The following is a 17,937-nucleotide window of genomic DNA, read 5'->3' as shown; positions in this document are numbered from 1 at the left end:
TTTGATTCTGAGTACTGATTATTATTTAAAATACTACAGGAAAAAAAGCCTTGAGGTCTAAGCAGATGATGTTAAATTGCCTATTGTTTTAGGTCCTAACATCCTCATTTCATTAACAGTTCTCTATATCGATACTAATAAATGGCAACAAGAGGAGAATCAATCTAAACTGCTGGCAGTTGTTTTATTTTATACTATAGTCCTCAGGTAATTAGATAGCACAAGGGGTGAGTTTTGAAGTGTCTTATCTAAATTTACGGATATTTGCTGCTGCCATTTACGTTAAGCAGATTTTTTGTTTTCTATTGACTTCAATGTGAACAGGATGAAACCTATCGTAAATACATCTTGGTTTTACTCATGCATATTAGAACTAATATCCTTCTAATACCATTGCTAAATTCAGTTCTTAATCTTAAAGATTCCTTGGAAATTCAACGCATTCTGGTTCAGATCCTCAAAAATTCTTAGGCAGTTAAAAACCTTTGAGAATTTGGGTCTCAGAGTCATTTGTTGTCTTTTGAAGCCATGAATACAATCACATTCAGGGTTTAAGACTCAAGAGTTGGAGACAAAGTCTGCAGTTCTTAATCACATCTCTTACAGTCACTGCTGAAAGGCTGAGATCCAGGTGGATACCTTTGCACTTGCTGATATTCCTCTTTCAGAAGCCTAAGGGGCCCTCATGTATTCTGGCAGCATTTTGAGGTGCTTTCTTATTCTCAATATGTTCCTCCAGAATCAGAACATTTCTTATTTTGGGATTTGAGTGGCAACTCAACCCCAAGAGAGTAACCTACCATTATTTTCCGAAGTCTATAACAAAACAACCCCCGCTGGTCCAACACATATACTAGAAAAAGGTCAGGGTGTCACCCTCTGTGTCCTTACTTGGGATCTTTGACATGAAAAATGCTTTCCTTTGTGAAGATAAGACCTGGATCAAACATAGAAGATGCTGAGAAAACCTTGAAAACTTTTGTTTTGTAAATCCATGACAAAACAGTAAACTATGATGAAATGAATGAAAGCAACAGCCACAGAACCAGAACAGTGAAATGCCACAGGAAATAGAAGTTTTTGAAACATTCTGAGGTGAAAAGAAGAAACTGCCTGATACCATTACCTTAATTATGGTGATGGTGTGAGACATACTGAGCATGGTGATCAAATATTACAATATGAAGGCCATTTTTGGATGGTATTAGCATGTAACGTCATCTGTAATGTCAAGAATCACCTTAATGCTCTCTTTTTAAAGTTAAAATGTTGCAAATCATGAAAAATGTTCAAATAGCATTTCTGTGACCTTCTTGCCACTACCTCTGGTACTTATTTGAAAGTTTCAGCTCATTTTAATAATCCTTCTCTTACCCTATTTGTAACCTTCACCTTTTATACACACATCTCATTAACTTTCTCAACAAGAATATTAATAAGATCTGCTTTAATTTTCCCTAATACCCATTCATGCTTGCTTTTCTGTCATCATATCCGCTCTTGTCCTCAAGCTTCTCCCATTTGCCTCTCAGTAACACAACACTCGGATATCTTGTCTTTTCCTTCATCTCTTCCTCTTGCTTGCTTTCTCACATTGCTTTTTTTGTTGTTGTTGTTGTTGTTGTTTTGCTTGACAATACAAACATTTTGTGATCTTCAGCATCTTCTCTGCAATGTCTCTTAATTTCATTGTTTTTTTTTTTTTCTATTCTCTTCTACCTTTCACAATGAGGGAAAAAAGGATGCCCAGCTTGTGCTGTATGTTCATACTCATGATGAAATGACTTTTTGGTCTGTGGCAGAGTGTTGGCTGTGTATAACCTACTGCTCAGGCTATTTATTGCATGAGACCATTGACTATTTTGAAACAGTTCTCTCTCTCTCTCTTTCCCCCACCCCAGGTTTGAACAGTTTTACAGTTAAGGGAAGAGTACTTCCACTACTTCTTCCATGATGATTGTTAAGGCCATTACATTCTCTGGCTCCACACAGCATGTTATTTTATCTCCTCCTGTATTATTATTATTTTTCAGCCAGTGCAGTCAATCATCAGCCATTGCTTGTTTCCACTGGGAAACCCAAAGCTCTTGGACACTACAATGAGCTTATGGTGTAGCTTTTTTATTATTCAAGGGAGGAGATGAGAGGGCAGAAGTTTCCTCCTTTCATTTATAAATGGCAGTATTACTGTATATTTTGTTGTACTTTCTTGTAAGGCAGCGTCTCTAATTATTATGGCCTTATTTCAAATCTTTTTGAAACTAAATAGGACTTTAGCATGTTTTATTTTGTAGTACCTGTTAACCCAGAAGTCACTTATTCAGCAACTGTTTTACCTGCTAGTCAAGCATATTTAGTTTGATTTTGATACAATTATACAGCACAAGGACAAAGCATACAGTGATGTATTTGATAATGGATTTCACATGTATCTAATTTCATTAATGATATATTTTTAGTACCTTTGGGTGACAAGTTATACACCTGTCTGTATATCTGAATCTACAGATTATTACTCCATTCAAAAATGTTCTACATTTGCTCTACTGATATGCCAGTACAGCTCTTTGATATGTAGTTCACATTGTAGCTGGTATGTCATCCCACTTTAGCTTTCAACCTTTGACACAGTTAGAAATCTATCTGTTGTAGAAAGTTGCTCTGCAAATCTCCCATGACCTATTTGAGGTCTCCTGCCAGAGGACACCAAGACTTTGTCCTTTTAGTACATTTGTTCATAAGCATATTTCATTTTCCTGTTTATCTGCTATTACAACTGTACTTCCTGGGCTTTTGTTCTTGCATTCATGACACTGTATCCCACACAAAAATCTTCTGTGTTGGGTTGCTTTGTAGCAGTTGTTTTGTCTATTTCCAGATAACTGTGGTATACCCCAACTTTGTATTTGAGGAACTGCTTTAAGAGGTGAGATAAGTTATTGTTCTCTTACCTGAAAGTATTAGTAAAAACAGGGAGGACAGAAGAGTGTGTTTGTGATAAAGTTTATATCACAGAATCATAGGATGGTTTGGATTGGAAGGGACCTTAAAGATCATCTAGTTCCAATCCCCTTGCCATGGGCAGGGACACCTTCCACTAGATCAGGTTGCCCAAAGCCCCATCCATTCTGGCCTCGAACACTTCCAGAGATGGGACATCCACAGCTTCTCTGGGCAACCTGTTCCACTGCCTCACCACCTTCAGAGTAAAGAATTTATTCCTTTTATCTAATCTAAACCCACCTTTTTTTTAGCTCTAAACCATTACCCCTTGTTCTGTCACTATACTTCATGATAGAGTCTCTCACTATCTTTCCTGTAGGTCACCTTTTAAATACTGGAAGGCTGCCATAAGGACTCCCTGGAGCCTTCTTTTCTCTAGGCTAAACAACCCCAACTTTCTCAGCCTTTCTTCACAGGGGAGGTGCTCTGACCCCCTGTTCCTCTTCATGGCCCTCCTCTGGACCCATTCTAACAGTTCTATATTTTTCTTATGCCGAAGGCCCCACAGCTGAACACAGTCCTCCAAGTAAAGTGAGCCATGAGAGTGGAACAGAGAGGGAGAATTGCATCCCTTGACCTGCTGGTCATGCTTCTTGGTTGGCTTTCTGGGTTGCAAGTGCATATTACCAGCTTGTTGAGCTTTTCATCCACCAGAACACCCAAGTCCTTCTACACAGGGCTGCTGTCTATCCTTTCATTGCCCATTCATGTTTAGGATTGTCCCGGTGCAGGACCTTGCACTTTGTTTCATGGAACCGCATGTTGTTCACACAGGCTCTTGAGCCTGTCAAGGACACTCTGGATGGCATGCCCCCCCTACAGTGTGTCAACCAGATCACTCAGCTTGCTGTCATCTGCAAACTTGCTGAGGGTGCTCTTGACCCCACTGTCCATGTCACCAATAAAGACGTTTAAGAGTGCCAGTCCCAATACCAGCCCCTGAGGAACACAATTTGTCACTGGTTTCCATTTGGACATTGAGCCATTGACCACAACTCTTTGAGTGTGATAATCTAGACAGTTCCTTATACACCAAGTGGCCCATTCATCAAGTCCATGTCTTTCCAATTTGGAGACAAGGATGTTGTATGGGACAGTGTAAAATACTTTGCACAAGTCCAGGTAGATGATATCAATTGTTCATGATGTCACCTGAGAAATAGTCAGAAATCATAAAATACTTTAATGTAAGAGACTAACAGCCATGGTTACATTTTTACAATAAATTGAATTTGGAACTAATTTAGTGCTCTAATCTGTTCAGAAATCATTTGCAAAGAAATCCAATCAGTAGGACCGCATTCATTCTTCTCAAGTATTTTCCAATTGTTTATGCAGAAAAATGTCAGTCTTGGAGGAGAGTTACTCTTTTTGTTTACACTTGTACACAATTATTCTTTGTGTGTAAATGATCACGTATTGTTTTTGGGTTTGATTTGACTGTCTTTGACATGACAGAATAATTAAAGGACGATGAATAACTCATAGTGAATATTAGTTTTTATTTAGGAATCCAGCTTCTTCTCAATATATTTGCAAATATAGACTAGTTTGTAAACAATATTTACATGTTTATTTTTTTGTTGTGACACACAAAGATCACTTATTTGTATTCCAAACAAATGTTTGTGAATATCATGCAGTCAAATCAACGTAAGTTTCAACATACAAATCAACAGTAAGTTTCATTCAAATCATTACTTTCTGTGATGTAAATCATTGTAACTGAGTAAATATAATGGTAGTTTTCAGGTTCAGAGTAGGGTTTTAACATTAGTTTGTATAATGTACTATAAACATTAAAATGATTTTGCTTATGTATTTGCTATTAATACACTTTCTTGAAATATGACTTGCTTTAATGCTTTTGGTTCCATATTCATTTTTTTTGTAATCAATATTGTGCTAACAGACTTTCTTTTGCATTGAATTCTGTTATACACAGGTTATCTATTGGCTCTGAGAATCTTAACATACCTTCATATAAATTATTATTTTGAAGAGGGAGGAATCAATTGTAATATCCGAATTTGTCATCAAGGCACATAATAATGTGCAGATTCACAATGTCAGTTTTTGGAGTGACAGGGTATCACACTGAAAGAGGGTCTCCCCATACACGTCTCTTTTCTGTTCTGAAAGCAATTATGCAGATTTCAGCAGAGTAACGTATGAAAAATATCACTGTCCAATGAAGCTTCCTTGCACATGGTAAAATAGCAGAGCTGCTGTGTACCCTTTGTTGTTTTCCATTTAGAAGTAGATAGATGGATAAAAGATGCAGATCAATAACTATCTACCAAATGTATATGCATCTTTGCCCATTAAGCTTTAAGGATTTATTTATTTATTTATTTATTTATTTATTTATTTATTTATTTATTTAACATGTCTCAGGTACATCATAGGACCTTTACAGCTACCATCAAACTCAGGCACAGGAAATGGATCCAATGGACAAATATAGCGTGTTTCCTGGAATAGTCTCTATGGCTTTCTTCGTGCTGTACTGAGAAGGCTACTTTTGCAGTTCTTCATGATGTACTATGCTGGGTATTGCACTTTGGTTGTCTTTTTTTTTCAAAGGATGGACTTGCTGTTAAATAAATTAAATTAAGGATTAAAAGAGAGAACAGTTTGTGACAACAAAGGGTAAAATTTTTCCTTAGTCCACAGAGGAGTCAGTGGGTGCTCACCACTTTCATATGAAATCATTAGGTAGTTCCAACCTCATGTATGTACATAATGCGTAAACTGCTGTGCCCCAAATCTGTCAATTTATGTGTATCAGTAACACATGCCCAGTCACCACATTCACCTGTAATAAAATTCTTCACCAATAGCTGTCAGCGTAGAAGGGCAAAACCATATTTTCTATAGCTCTTGCTGTCTGTAGTTCATAATCTACAGTGTATGGTGTATAGATCTATAATCTATGAGTTATTGTTTTCTGTTTGTTTTACACTTTCTTTTGTCTGGCTATTAGTATTTATTAAGACACTTTTGTTACCTCTAGTTTGCTCGGAGAACAGCAGGAATGATCCAGAAAGTCACATAATTTTTCTGCCCTACACTTAGTTTAATCATTGACAAGTTCCTCTGATTACCTGCCTGATTTTCTTCTCCTCTGGCTCTCCAGTCAACACTGTATAGAGGAGGTGAATCTGAACATTAAAAAAAAAAAAGTATTTGTTGACTTTTGAAATGTTACCAAATCAATTGCTCTTAATATAACAGCATTTCTCCCAACATAAATTGCTTTGTTGTAAAATTTTAAGATAGAGGACAGCATTCTGAGTCACCCAGTCCTGTTGGGGTGCCATCCTCTGACTTAAGGAAATTTTCAGATTCCTTATAGTCCTAACATTGGACAGGCTGTTCATTTTGGAAGAGCCATGAGTAATGCTATGAAGACTTTCCTTCTCTGTTCACCATCCTCATTGCCTCTTAGAATTAGGAAAGACCTGAGGTTTTTCACTCTGCTATTAGTGTGCTGTTACCCATTATCTCCATTGTGCCTCACAGTCAGACAACTGTTTATCTATTGTTTGAGAGATAGATGCAACCTTCCCTTAAACTCCTCAGTGCCAGTTGTGCATTTTATTCATGAGTTTCAAATCCTTGCTTGGCAACTGATTCTTTGAGCCATTAGTCCTACCTAAGATACACTTGACATCAGAAAACATGATATGCAGGGTGCTCATGGACTGTGTCCTTTCAATGCTGATATTCTGAAAATTTCCAGGAGCACTAAATGGCAACTTCAGATATTTCTTTCCTATGATGAAGGTCATTGTCTCTGTTATTTTTATATTTCAGACCCCTTATTAATCATCTTTTTAAAAATTTATGTAAAATAATGTTTGTCAAGTCTGGGACACATTTATCTTAAAGCAGGAATGACAGTAAGACTGTCTATTGATAGATTTACATAAATTTTTACACTTGTTTATAGTTTTAAAAGTGTTGTTGATGGAAAAAATGTAATGCCTTAATATTTAATGGTAGGGAAAACATTTTTTTGCCTTACTTTAAGTTCTGTTTTTCTCATAGCTGGATTCAAATTTCATATTCTGATTAAAACAAAAACAAAAAGGTTAGTTGTTCTTCAGATTATTTTTAATTTGTTATCTTTACATTTGACCTTTGACTTTTTGACCTTTGATTTAATGTTTGTTTCCAGAGTTTGTGTTTATGATATTGTTTCCATTGAAAAGCATGATAGAAGTCCGTCTAACATCAGCAGAAGCAGGATGAGGCCCACTGTATTTTTATTCATTCATTATTCAGAATAATTAGAGACATAGCTTTGGTGTCTGTAAATTTATGTAAACTGTCATCTGCTAAAATCTGTCCATAATCACAAGTGTTTCATAAATATTAATATTAAATCAATGCTTTAAATAAGTTTTTTAAATTATCCAACTATTGGAAATAGTTGCAATTATTTCACCTTTTCCTGTAAAACCTGTAAAATAAATTAAATCACTGCAAGAAACAATGTAAGTGACTACTGCTGTTAAAATATTCAGTTCGACTGAGAGGATATTAAAGGCAGAAGGCATTTACGTGAGGGTAGGGTAGAGCTGGGTGTTTCCTTGTGGTTTTGTTTTACGGTTTTAGTTTTTTCTTCTCAACATTCAAGTATAAGAATAATTAAGAACTCTTTATGACCTTTGTGGAAACTACTTGTTCTCAGTATCATTCAGAATTTATCTTTTTTGTGGAAGTTTCTTGGCTGCTACTAAAACATCTATTGGTCATAAGGATAAGATATCCATTACAGATGTTTTTTTCCATTCTTGTATTAAGTGCATCACTTGAGGCATCTTAGAGGCCCTGTTATTTAATTTGCTTTATAAATATTCTTTTCTTAGGTGGCAGGCAGTAAGGAAAGTCTCTACATTAGCTTGTTACAAGTACCCCATGTTTCTGCTTCTGCAAGGGTAATTGAATTATTTTTTTTTTTTGGGGGGGGGGGGGGGGTCCTGAAAATAAACATTTTTTATCATTAGCAGAGTTTTAATATAAAACTGTAGGGACTTTATTTTTCCATTATTCTCAAGGGCAAGTAAGTTGCCTATGGCTGTGCTTGCATTTGTTAAGCTGATATTAAGGCAGGTTTCTGAATATATATTGCACTTTCAGAGGGGTGATTTGTATATGCAAAACAGTGCTTCCCCATAAACAAAAGAGAGTTGTTGGATATCAGATTTTCAGATTTAAAATGGAAGGTCAAGGGTGCACAGTGGAGGCCTGTGTTGTGGAGGCCCTTATCTTTATCTTCATGTATATAAAAACTGATTCATTTTCATCTTTAATGCCCATTGTTTCCAATAGTCAAAAGAGTGATGTTGTCATAAGTAGAACCAGACACTTCTTTGTCATTGGGAGAAAAGAAGAAAAAGACAGCAATTTAATTTTTAAATATACTTAAAATTCAGCAGTAAATTAGGATTTAAAGATCACATGCATTTTGTTTACACCACCTCTTGAAAGAAAATCTTCTTATTTTGAAAACTGAAAGGTTTTACTTGTGAGGAGTGCGCACATTCTTGTATGGCAAATTTTGCTGTGAAAGTCAAAGTTTTGCTGTGTGCGTGCTGCTGGAGCTGCCAGTGGCAGTGAATAATGCACGGTGCGGGGCTGCCCTCCCGCCGTGCTGCTCATGGCCTCTGGCCTTGGTGCTGAAACCCCGGTGCCACGTTCTCCAGAGCTACTTAACCTGTATTGGTAAATACCAATATACTGCTTAAGCAAAAATAGAGAGGTAGACCATATAAAGTACTTAAAAGACTTCTTTTTGTTTTTTTTGGCACTTTTATTCAGTAGATAATTATTTCTTACCTGCAGTTGACTTTATGCTTGAAGTTACACAGTGCATTACAGTCATTTTTTCCCTAACAGTAAATCAGTCTATCCTTACTTTGGAAAAGTTCATTCGAAGATCAAAGTCACATTAAGGCCATCATGATGATGCATGCACAACTATATATAAAACTTTAATGTTTCTTTTTAAGCAGTAAATTACTGGAATTAATAGTTTACTCATATAATTACAGAGAATAAAATGCTTTCCTGAGATTAAATAATGCCCTCAGAGTGTCACCTTAGAAGAATAACAAAAAGCTAAAAATGAATAATTTTAGATTCTTATGAAAAGTTATGGGATTTATGCATAACTCTGTTTTAGCTAGTTGAACTATGTATGTGAGAAATTGATATTGAGACCTGATTCTTAAATTATGAAATAATTTTATGAAATAAATGTTGATTCATTTGTGAAAAAGACTTTTCCTATGCAAAGTTACAGAAATTTTCACATAGATTCATACATTATTTTGAAGATGAAAAGCCCCTCTCCTTGTTTTTCTAAAAATGAAAAAAAGTAATAAAAGAATACTTAGTGTATTTACATGCAAATGGTTTGTTTAATGTAAATAGTTTTTAATCATATTTCTGTTCCTGTTTTTTCATCTTGTAGAATATTTTCTTGCCTGAAAAGTAACATGTAAGAAATTGAGTACAGTATCTTTTAGAGGATTTATGGTAATGCTGCTGAATTTAGCTGAGCATAAACAGCATGGTGAGCCCCTCAGGGTCTCTTCATTTTCCTGACACGCTCCACTGCTGCCCCATTAACACTTCGTCTGTTATTGCCATCTACTCAATTTAATGAGTATCTTTGAATTTGAAGTTCTACACAAGAAACAATAGCTAAAATAACTGATGCACCTACTGCAGCTTTCAGCAGTGGATCCTACTCCCTTTGTAAATTTTTAAAATAAAAATTACAGTTTTATTTTTCTGCAGTGTAGTTATACCATGACGTTTTCTTTAATTATGGTACACACTAATCACAAGCACTGAGTAATGACTACAAATATGATGTTGTATCTGTCTGTGCAAAAGATAAACACATGTGTAATAGCTTCTAGAGGAGGCTTTTCCTTACTTTAAAATTCTTTCTATTAATAATGACACTTTAATATGAAGAAAGAATAGTACTGCTGGAGACTTTGTGCTATCAAAGCAGAATATTATATCATTTCTAAGAAATTAGAAGATAGAAAGGCTAGGTGTTGTTTTCTGATACCTGTATGAATCCAACTAACTGCTGTAAAGGGTCAGTATGTGGCTCATTATATTGGATTCCTAAAACTGAATTTATCAGATTTGTCTAAATACATGCATAAAACTTCTTAAATTATGAAACCACAGGATGTGTTATCAGACAAGGGCTCAACCCAATTTAAAGCCAGAATAATGCTGCACTGGGATACATCATAGGATTTAAGAACAATGTTCTACTCTTGCATTGATTATTAAGTGATCAGCAAAAACAAAAGATTGCTCTAATCACAATACTTTACTGATGTGGAAAGTCTCTGAAGGGTCAAATAAAAACTCTGAGTAATTGAATAAATTTCTATTCCATAAAACTGAGGAATTAATTTTGATATTAGATATTTATTATTATTATTATTAAATGCATTTATTGACAGCCTATTTTAAAAGCTAGAATAACACAAGTGATTTTCTCTGTTCCTTGTAAGCTTTCTATCCTGTAGTAAAGCTATTTTTTTTTCTTTTAGAAAATGAATCTGAAAGAAAATTGGTGACTCCAATCCAGTGGACCTACAAGCACTCTGACAGGCTCAGAGAGCAGAGTCTGGACCAAAGAGCAATTACCCCACCAAACGATTTCAGGTACAATTGACCTAAATATAGCACTCTCTTGAGATTATTGACAAGAGTTCATTTCCTGTAGTGCTTTTCCCATTTGCTACTCTTGGTAACCATTGTGATCTTATCTGCCTGGTGCTGCGTGACTTCTGGGATGCATCTAAGAGTTCTGTTGTGCATCATCTTTAAACACACAATTCATGCTAAAAGAGTCATTTGCAGTTAAATTAGATGATGCATATATTATTCTTGCTGCTGAAGTTGCACAGAGCAGGAATGAGTGCCTGAATCCTTACGGACCTGGATATGATGCAATTCTTTTCACTGTGAAATCAGAAAAGTAGTTAACCCTAAATAAATAGGAGGTTTTATTTCACTAAACTGTAACGGTGTCTTCCACTGAGCAGGATGGAGAGGTTGGCAAAATTGCTATTTACTTCTTTTTATACTTGTATTTATACATACAGTATGGCTTCCCTTAGTGATATCCTACCTACAGGCACTTGCTGTAGCTATCATACACTGGCGTGAAAAACAAACAAGTATATGCACTTATATATAAGTGTACAAAAAGTGAATGAACAGAATTAAGAGAATGGTAATGTTACAACACACTTCAGTTTTGAAGTATATATTTTTAAGCATTGCTTGCAAACTTGTGCAAAATGCTGGATACATTTGCACTCCACATATGTGGAATATACAAAACATACTTAGTGTTCATCATAGAGGCTTTTTTACATCCTATTTCTTTTATAGAATTCTCTGGAAAACCCATGTGTTGCTCAGAAATCCAGAAGGCTAGTATTAGATTCCATGAAGGGCGTCTGTTGGAAAGCCGTTTTTTGCAGTTTTATGAACTAATGTAGTAGGACACAGCTGTGCTAGTTATTTTCCTGCATGTTTATTTGTTTTTCAAAGAGAACACCAAAATACATATTTTATTTTGGAAATAAACTCCACAAATAGTCATAGGTCCCACTTGTCAAAGGAATATTAGTGAAAAGTTTATCGGAAAGCTGAATAAACCGTAAGATAAAGACACATATATTGGTCTGTTGAGTTGGTTCTTTTGATGATGATGGACAGCAGTTATAGATGTAGTTAGACTTAGGAATTCTATACTACATTCTAAAAAGCAACAAATAAGAATATCTGAATTTGATGTTACTCAGAAAAAAAGCACATGCTATTCTGATTAATGTTATCCTCTCTAGAGGACTTATTATTTTATTTTTTTTTCTCTATAAACACGGAAGTTTTTGTCTAGATACATGGACTTAATGATCTTCATTCTAAGGTAGGAAAATGAGGCAAACAAAATTTGAGTGATATACCAAAGCTCTACAGGAAATGAAAATAGAATCATGTCTAGATTCTAGTTTTCCTAACCTTTATTCTGATACCTATTAAAGTTAAAATTTATGTTTATAGGACATTTTTGTTAATGAAAGTTATGTCTTAAAACAATCTAACAAAGTAGCTCTCCCTGCTGTGCTGTGTATTACCAAGCTTTCAGACAATATTCTATGCAATATTGTGCTCAGTTTTATATTCTCCTTTAATAATAATAATAATAATAATAACAACAATAATAATTTGCAGAATTTTTCGTATTTTCTGTTACTAAGTGGTTATAAAGGCAGAAAAAAACTTACAAATATACTAATTAAGGAAAGATGTGGAGAGGTGTTATATTTCACTCTAAAATAAGATAAAACGAATCAGTTATTCAATTGCATAGTAATTAAGTTATTGTAAGAAAAACTTGGATTAAATATATGAGAAAACTGATTTATTTTCCCCAGTCTACTGTGATGAATTGCTGAGACACAACACATCACAGTGGAAAGCAACAGTAATTTGAAATAGGCTCAGGAGAGACCTTATTGCTCTCTACAACTACCTGAAAGGAAGTTGTGGGGAGCAGGGGCTCAGCCTCTTCTTGCAGATAACTTGTGATAGGATGAGAGAGAATGGCCTCAAGTTGCACCAAGGGAGGTTCAGTTTGGAAATTAGGAGACATTTCTTCTCAGGAAGAGTAGTTAGGCATTGGAATGGGTTGCCCAGGTAGGTGGTGGAGTTACCATTTTTGAGGGTGTTTAAAGAAAGTTTGGATGTGGTACTTAGGGACACGGTTTAGTGGGTAATATTAGTGGTAGGGGGATGGTTTGACTAGATGATCTGGAAGGTCTTTTCCAACTTTAATGATTCCATGATTCTATGAAATACAAGTGTAATAAGAAGAAGGTATTAAAATCTGTGAAGATGAGAATATGCAAGACATGATTGAATGTCTTCTCAGTTGGGCAGGTTGAGGTCATAAAACCTCTTGTGCTGTGCTTTGGGATCTTGTGTAGTTTGCTTAGTACTTTCTAGTGGGCTGCTAAATAAAATAATTTTAAAGTTTGAGAAAACTAAATGGATTCATGGCAGGATATCACTGTTGTAGAGTTTTCCACAGAACGAGACAATTAAAGAACTACTTGCCTAGGGGAAAGAAAAAATAAAAATAAATCCTGCCCCAACAAAAAAGACTGATAACTCATAAGTAGTTACCCACAACCTCAAAGATTCTGAATTGAAATATTTAACTTTTTTTTTCTTGTGTGTCCCAAATTTACTACTGATATCTTACAAATAGGACTTTGCAGTCTTACTGACTGCTAGAGTTCTGTAAGTGTATAACCTTGAAGATTAAAACGTGCTGCAATGTGATTTGTATCATTTTCTTTTTGCCTGCATGAAATATGTCTAAAACTTGATCTCATATCTGCAGAGGAATATCAGATGCTCACATTTTGTTAATTATTACCTTTATCTGTTAGGTTGACAGGCACACAGTTGTACATAACTGAAATGAATAAATCAGTTTAAAACTTAGGTGCTAACCCCCAAAACCCCATGTAAGCTCCCTTCTCTGTGTGAATGGTATTTCTGAGGATTGCTTACTTCAAAAGATGACAGATAGAAAACCATTCTGAGTCTTATATTAAGTCCCATCTTGTAGTATATTATGGATCCAATGAAAAGTATAACATCTTAAGTATTTTTAAATATAGTTATTTGATATTTTTAGGGATGGTTTCTTATGTGATACAGATCTATAGAAGAAAAAATCATAGATTAAGAATCTTAAGCCACCTTATCCCCGCTGCTTTATTCATTTTACCCTACCATCACAGTGAAAAGCAATAGTAAAGCAACCCTAATTAGGCAGTGTATGAATTTGTGGTATGCAACATTCTTCTTAGCCAGCTTTATATTCTTCCTGCTTGTTCTACAGTGCCTCAGGGAATGAGAAAACCTCTGGTCCATTAATTAGAGAATTAGCTTGAAGCTGGGGAAGACAAGATCAGACTTTGTCTATGTTACAAACTTCCTAAAAGACACTTAGCTAAGTACCGAGCAAAATTCAGCAAGACCTAAGGACCAGGGATTTTCTCTGCTTTTGAAGTACAATCAGGTGTCTTTTCAGTATCTTAGTTACTCCAATGATAACGTTCATAAATCTTATCTTCCTTAATCAACTTTCTATGCTTCTCTATCATACTGTTCTTACATAAGGGTATTGATAGACTTGCAAGGATGTAGAAAGCAAAATAATGACTTATGTTAGTTCAGACAGAGTATTACAGATATACTGTCATGATGATGAGTTCATATTAGTTCTTGGTAGTATAAGCCTCCCTAATATGACCTTCTAAAAAAGAAAAATTCCTCAATCGAAATGTCACATGTTGCTAAATTTACAGTTTATAATTTACCACAGTAAATTTAAGTAGTAGAAATCATCATGTAGAATTGTACTCTTTCTCTCTCCCCCCCTCTCTCTCCAGACTTTAGTGGTTTTAAAAATGAGGCACTAGGCTCTTTAAATTACGGTTTCTAGGCAGCATCTCTGCTCTTGTGAACAGACATGGTTGTTTATATTGCATGGGCCAGCCAACTGTGATTGATCACAGGCTTCTGCTGATGTTAGCAGGCCAAAGAGAACATTTATGTTAAAGCTAAAAATGTCAGGACAGGGCCATACCACCAATAAGAAGCAGGAAAAGAAATCCTATGTTTTAAAGGATATAAAGCTCAGCCTGACAGAATACTTAATCCTTAAATCATCCTGAAAATATGTGGGATATAAAATCAAATTAAACCCACTATCAAGGGCACAGTCTTTCATCACAGCACTAGGAGTTATAGGTTTAAATCCCTGCACAGCAAGTTGAAACAAAATATTAGTAAAAATGTTTTGTAAGATAAATCTAATGATGATAGAGATGATATTTTTTTGTAGCAAACACCTAGGAAGTTTTGGAGTAATTAGATTAGAAGAGGTAAAAAATAATTTTGCTAAATTATTCTCTCTTTTTGAGGGTGAATCTTCCCTTTTCTACTTTTTTTTTTTTTTTTTTAGCATTTTATGAAGAAGTGTTGTCACAGGTTTATTTCAACCAATTTCCATTTTTTAGATTTCTTTTTTATGTGATCATAAATGATCCTTTTGTCTTTATGGATATTGAGTTGCAAATTCTGGTGGACAAAAAAAAAAAAATAACACATATGCATGATTTGCTTTTTCCACTTCAAATGAATGATTAAGTATTGCTTAGCTGCTATATGCAACTGAATTATTCTGAAGCCAAGAAAGACACAGAAGACTAATTTGAAGGCCAACTGGAATTAAGAGAACGACTTAACTGGTCAAGTAGAACTTAGATCAGGGTTGATTTAGGTCAGAACTATACATTTCATACTGTAGAGATAAAGTTTTTATTAAAAAAACCTATATGTTTTGTATGACTTTCATACACTGAGACAAAAGAGGTACAGAAGCACATTAATATATTAATCTTCAGTGTACTGAAGAATGTCACGGAAAGGAAAATGTTTGATAAAAACTATGAAGAATCATATCAAATAAGTAGTTAGAGTCAACTGAAGATACATGTATTCTACTGTATCAAAGCTATAATAAGAAACTTTTTTAAGTTTTATTTATTTATTTATTTTTAAAGTGTGGCAGGAGGACAAGCCATATGCAGATTCTTATGAACTAAACATATACAATGTTTATATTGCCCTTTCTGTATACAAATACAAATACATTTTTACATTTTATGACTGTAGTATGATCTCATTAATGTTATTACAAACAAAATTTAAAGAAGGAATAGAGAGCACTAAAAGTTTCCTTTTTTCTTCCAAACACACTTTTGAGAAGCTGCAAAGGGAGTAGGACTTCCATTTCACAGTCACCTTGCGCTTTTCATGAGTGAGCTGCTTGACTGTGGTTTTGGACAGAGCAAGGCAGAGCTTCTCAGCAGGTCTTGGTAGTATTGTCCCCAGCTGACCTTGTGGATGGATTTCTGTTTCAAAATCCTACAGAAGTTAAATATTGCTGAAAATAATATTCACTCTTGTTGTGCTCCTTTCATGGCTTCTAGGGTGAAATTTGTCTGTCCTAATGTAGATGTCTTTTGTATCTAAATTGGCTTTGGTTAGGCTGCCTTTATAGTCAATAGAGAGAAATAGACACTTTTAGGGCATGATTCATCCCTTTATAAGGTAGACAACTAAATAGGTCAAATGAATCACACTCTATAATAGTATATTCCTTACTAGTGAGAATAAAGGAAACCTAGGTATCAGCTTAGACGCTGATGTCTATATTGGAAATATCTAAAATGAAGTGAAATGAATTCTATGTCTATAGGTACCGAGTCAGAGCTCAAAGTCAGAGGAGAGTATCCTATTTTTCAGGAAGAACCTTTTCCTCCTCCATGTAAGTCCTGGTTACATGGTACCGGGGTACATGATCTACAGTCACTTGGTGGTAAATTAAAAAAATAAAAAAAATACACACCTATCTTCTCCCGTTTAATACTTTATGATGTGAAAACTGAGTAGATTCTGTTGTATAAATAGGTAATTTATATACATCTATATAATCTGATAATTTTATTTATTCATTTATTTTATTTATTTTTTTATAATTTATATATAATATATAATCATCAGTTATTCCACTATTTCCACAGGGGTATCATCCTGTTTGTTAAACTGCCTATTAATAATTTGCATGTACAGGATCTCATCATTGCTTTGAATGGTCCTTGTAAAGCATTTCAGAGTGGGAAACAAATACTTTTTTCTCAACCTGAAATCTCTGCACATAGATAGAGAACTGAACATATGCAATCAATTTAGGCTAGTAAACTAATTTAAATTATATCCACACCATAATCATTACTGCTAGTGCCAGAGTTTCATTAAACTCCCCACTAGACAAGCTGGTTAGTGCAATATTGCTGCAAGTCCCCATGATGAGGATTTTCAAGTGCTAAAAAATGATTTTCACAGAAAGGTTCTTTGTTGTTCATTGTTACTGTTATGTTTGCTTTAAGTATCAACTGTAAACAATACAATGGAACATACAAAAATGACCAACAGCATTTATTATATATTTAAAAGACAAAATCAACAAGTAATGGTCTGTAATCTGTCTGAAACACTTGAAGCCCAATGAAGTTTTTCACATTCTACTCTTCCATTGTTTGCAAAACTCCAAATCCCAACAAACCTGCAAGACCTTTGTCAGATGCACACCCAGGAGTAGCACAAGGATGACAGCCTGGAGTAAGCAGATTGCTAGAGAGGCTAGCAGGTGCCAAAACATGCTGTTTCATGACCCAGTGTAAACATGCCAAAAATAATCTCAACTGTATTTCAGTTAAAAAAAAAAAAAAAAAAAAAAAAAAAGGCTTCAGAAATATGGTCTGTAAAACTATGTGAGATTAAGCAAGAAAGTTAAGAAACTTGAAGCTGGAAAAGCAGTGTTCTGATGCAGAAGCTCTGCAACAAATTTACTGTTTTCAGGTTGTGATGCTTCTTGGCCAAAATCCATATTTTACCACTTAAAAAGATGGCCTATTTTTCAAAAGTAACAGGGACCAAAACTACAGTGGATTCCACAGATTAAAACATGAAATCACAGAATCACAGAATGGCTGAGGTTTGAAGGAACCTCTGGAGATCATCTAGTCCAACCCCTCTGCTCAAGCTGGGTCACTTAGAGCATGTTACATTGGATTGCATTCAGGCAGGTTTTGAATGTCTCCAAAGAAGGAGATTCCACAACCTCTCTGGGCAGCCTGTTCCAGTGCTCTGTCACCAAAACTGTAAAGAAGTTCTTCCTCATATGATGATGAAACCTCCTGTGGTTCAACTTATACCCATTACCCCTTTTCC

At 35.0% G+C, this 17,937-nt stretch overlaps 1 protein-coding gene across 32 annotated transcripts in view; it reads left to right on the top strand.

Moving 5' to 3' along the window:
• Positions 1–17,937, top strand: part of MYT1L (myelin transcription factor 1 like) — a 331,277-nt gene that overhangs the window by 79,218 nt on the left and 234,122 nt on the right. For 29 of the 32 annotated variants that reach the window (XM_080588548.1, XM_080588549.1, XM_080588526.1 and 26 more), the window contains exon 2: positions 10,599–10,713. In XM_080588548.1, the coding sequence (XP_080444674.1) occupies positions 10,599–10,713 (115 nt within the window). Of the gene's footprint in view, positions 1–4,377; positions 5,557–7,415; positions 7,950–10,598; positions 10,714–17,937 lie in introns of those variants that run through there. The other 3 variants (XM_080588529.1, XM_080588541.1, XM_080588528.1) reach the window with 3 other exon arrangements.

The sequence above is a fragment of the Anser brachyrhynchus genome (genome assembly GCF_964034855.1).
Source record: "Anser brachyrhynchus genome assembly, chromosome: 3".
NCBI classification, from domain to species: Eukaryota; Metazoa; Chordata; class Aves; order Anseriformes; family Anatidae; genus Anser; species Anser brachyrhynchus.
The sequence above is the reverse complement of the archived record's forward strand: the minus strand, read 5'-3'. Positions and strand labels throughout refer to the sequence as shown.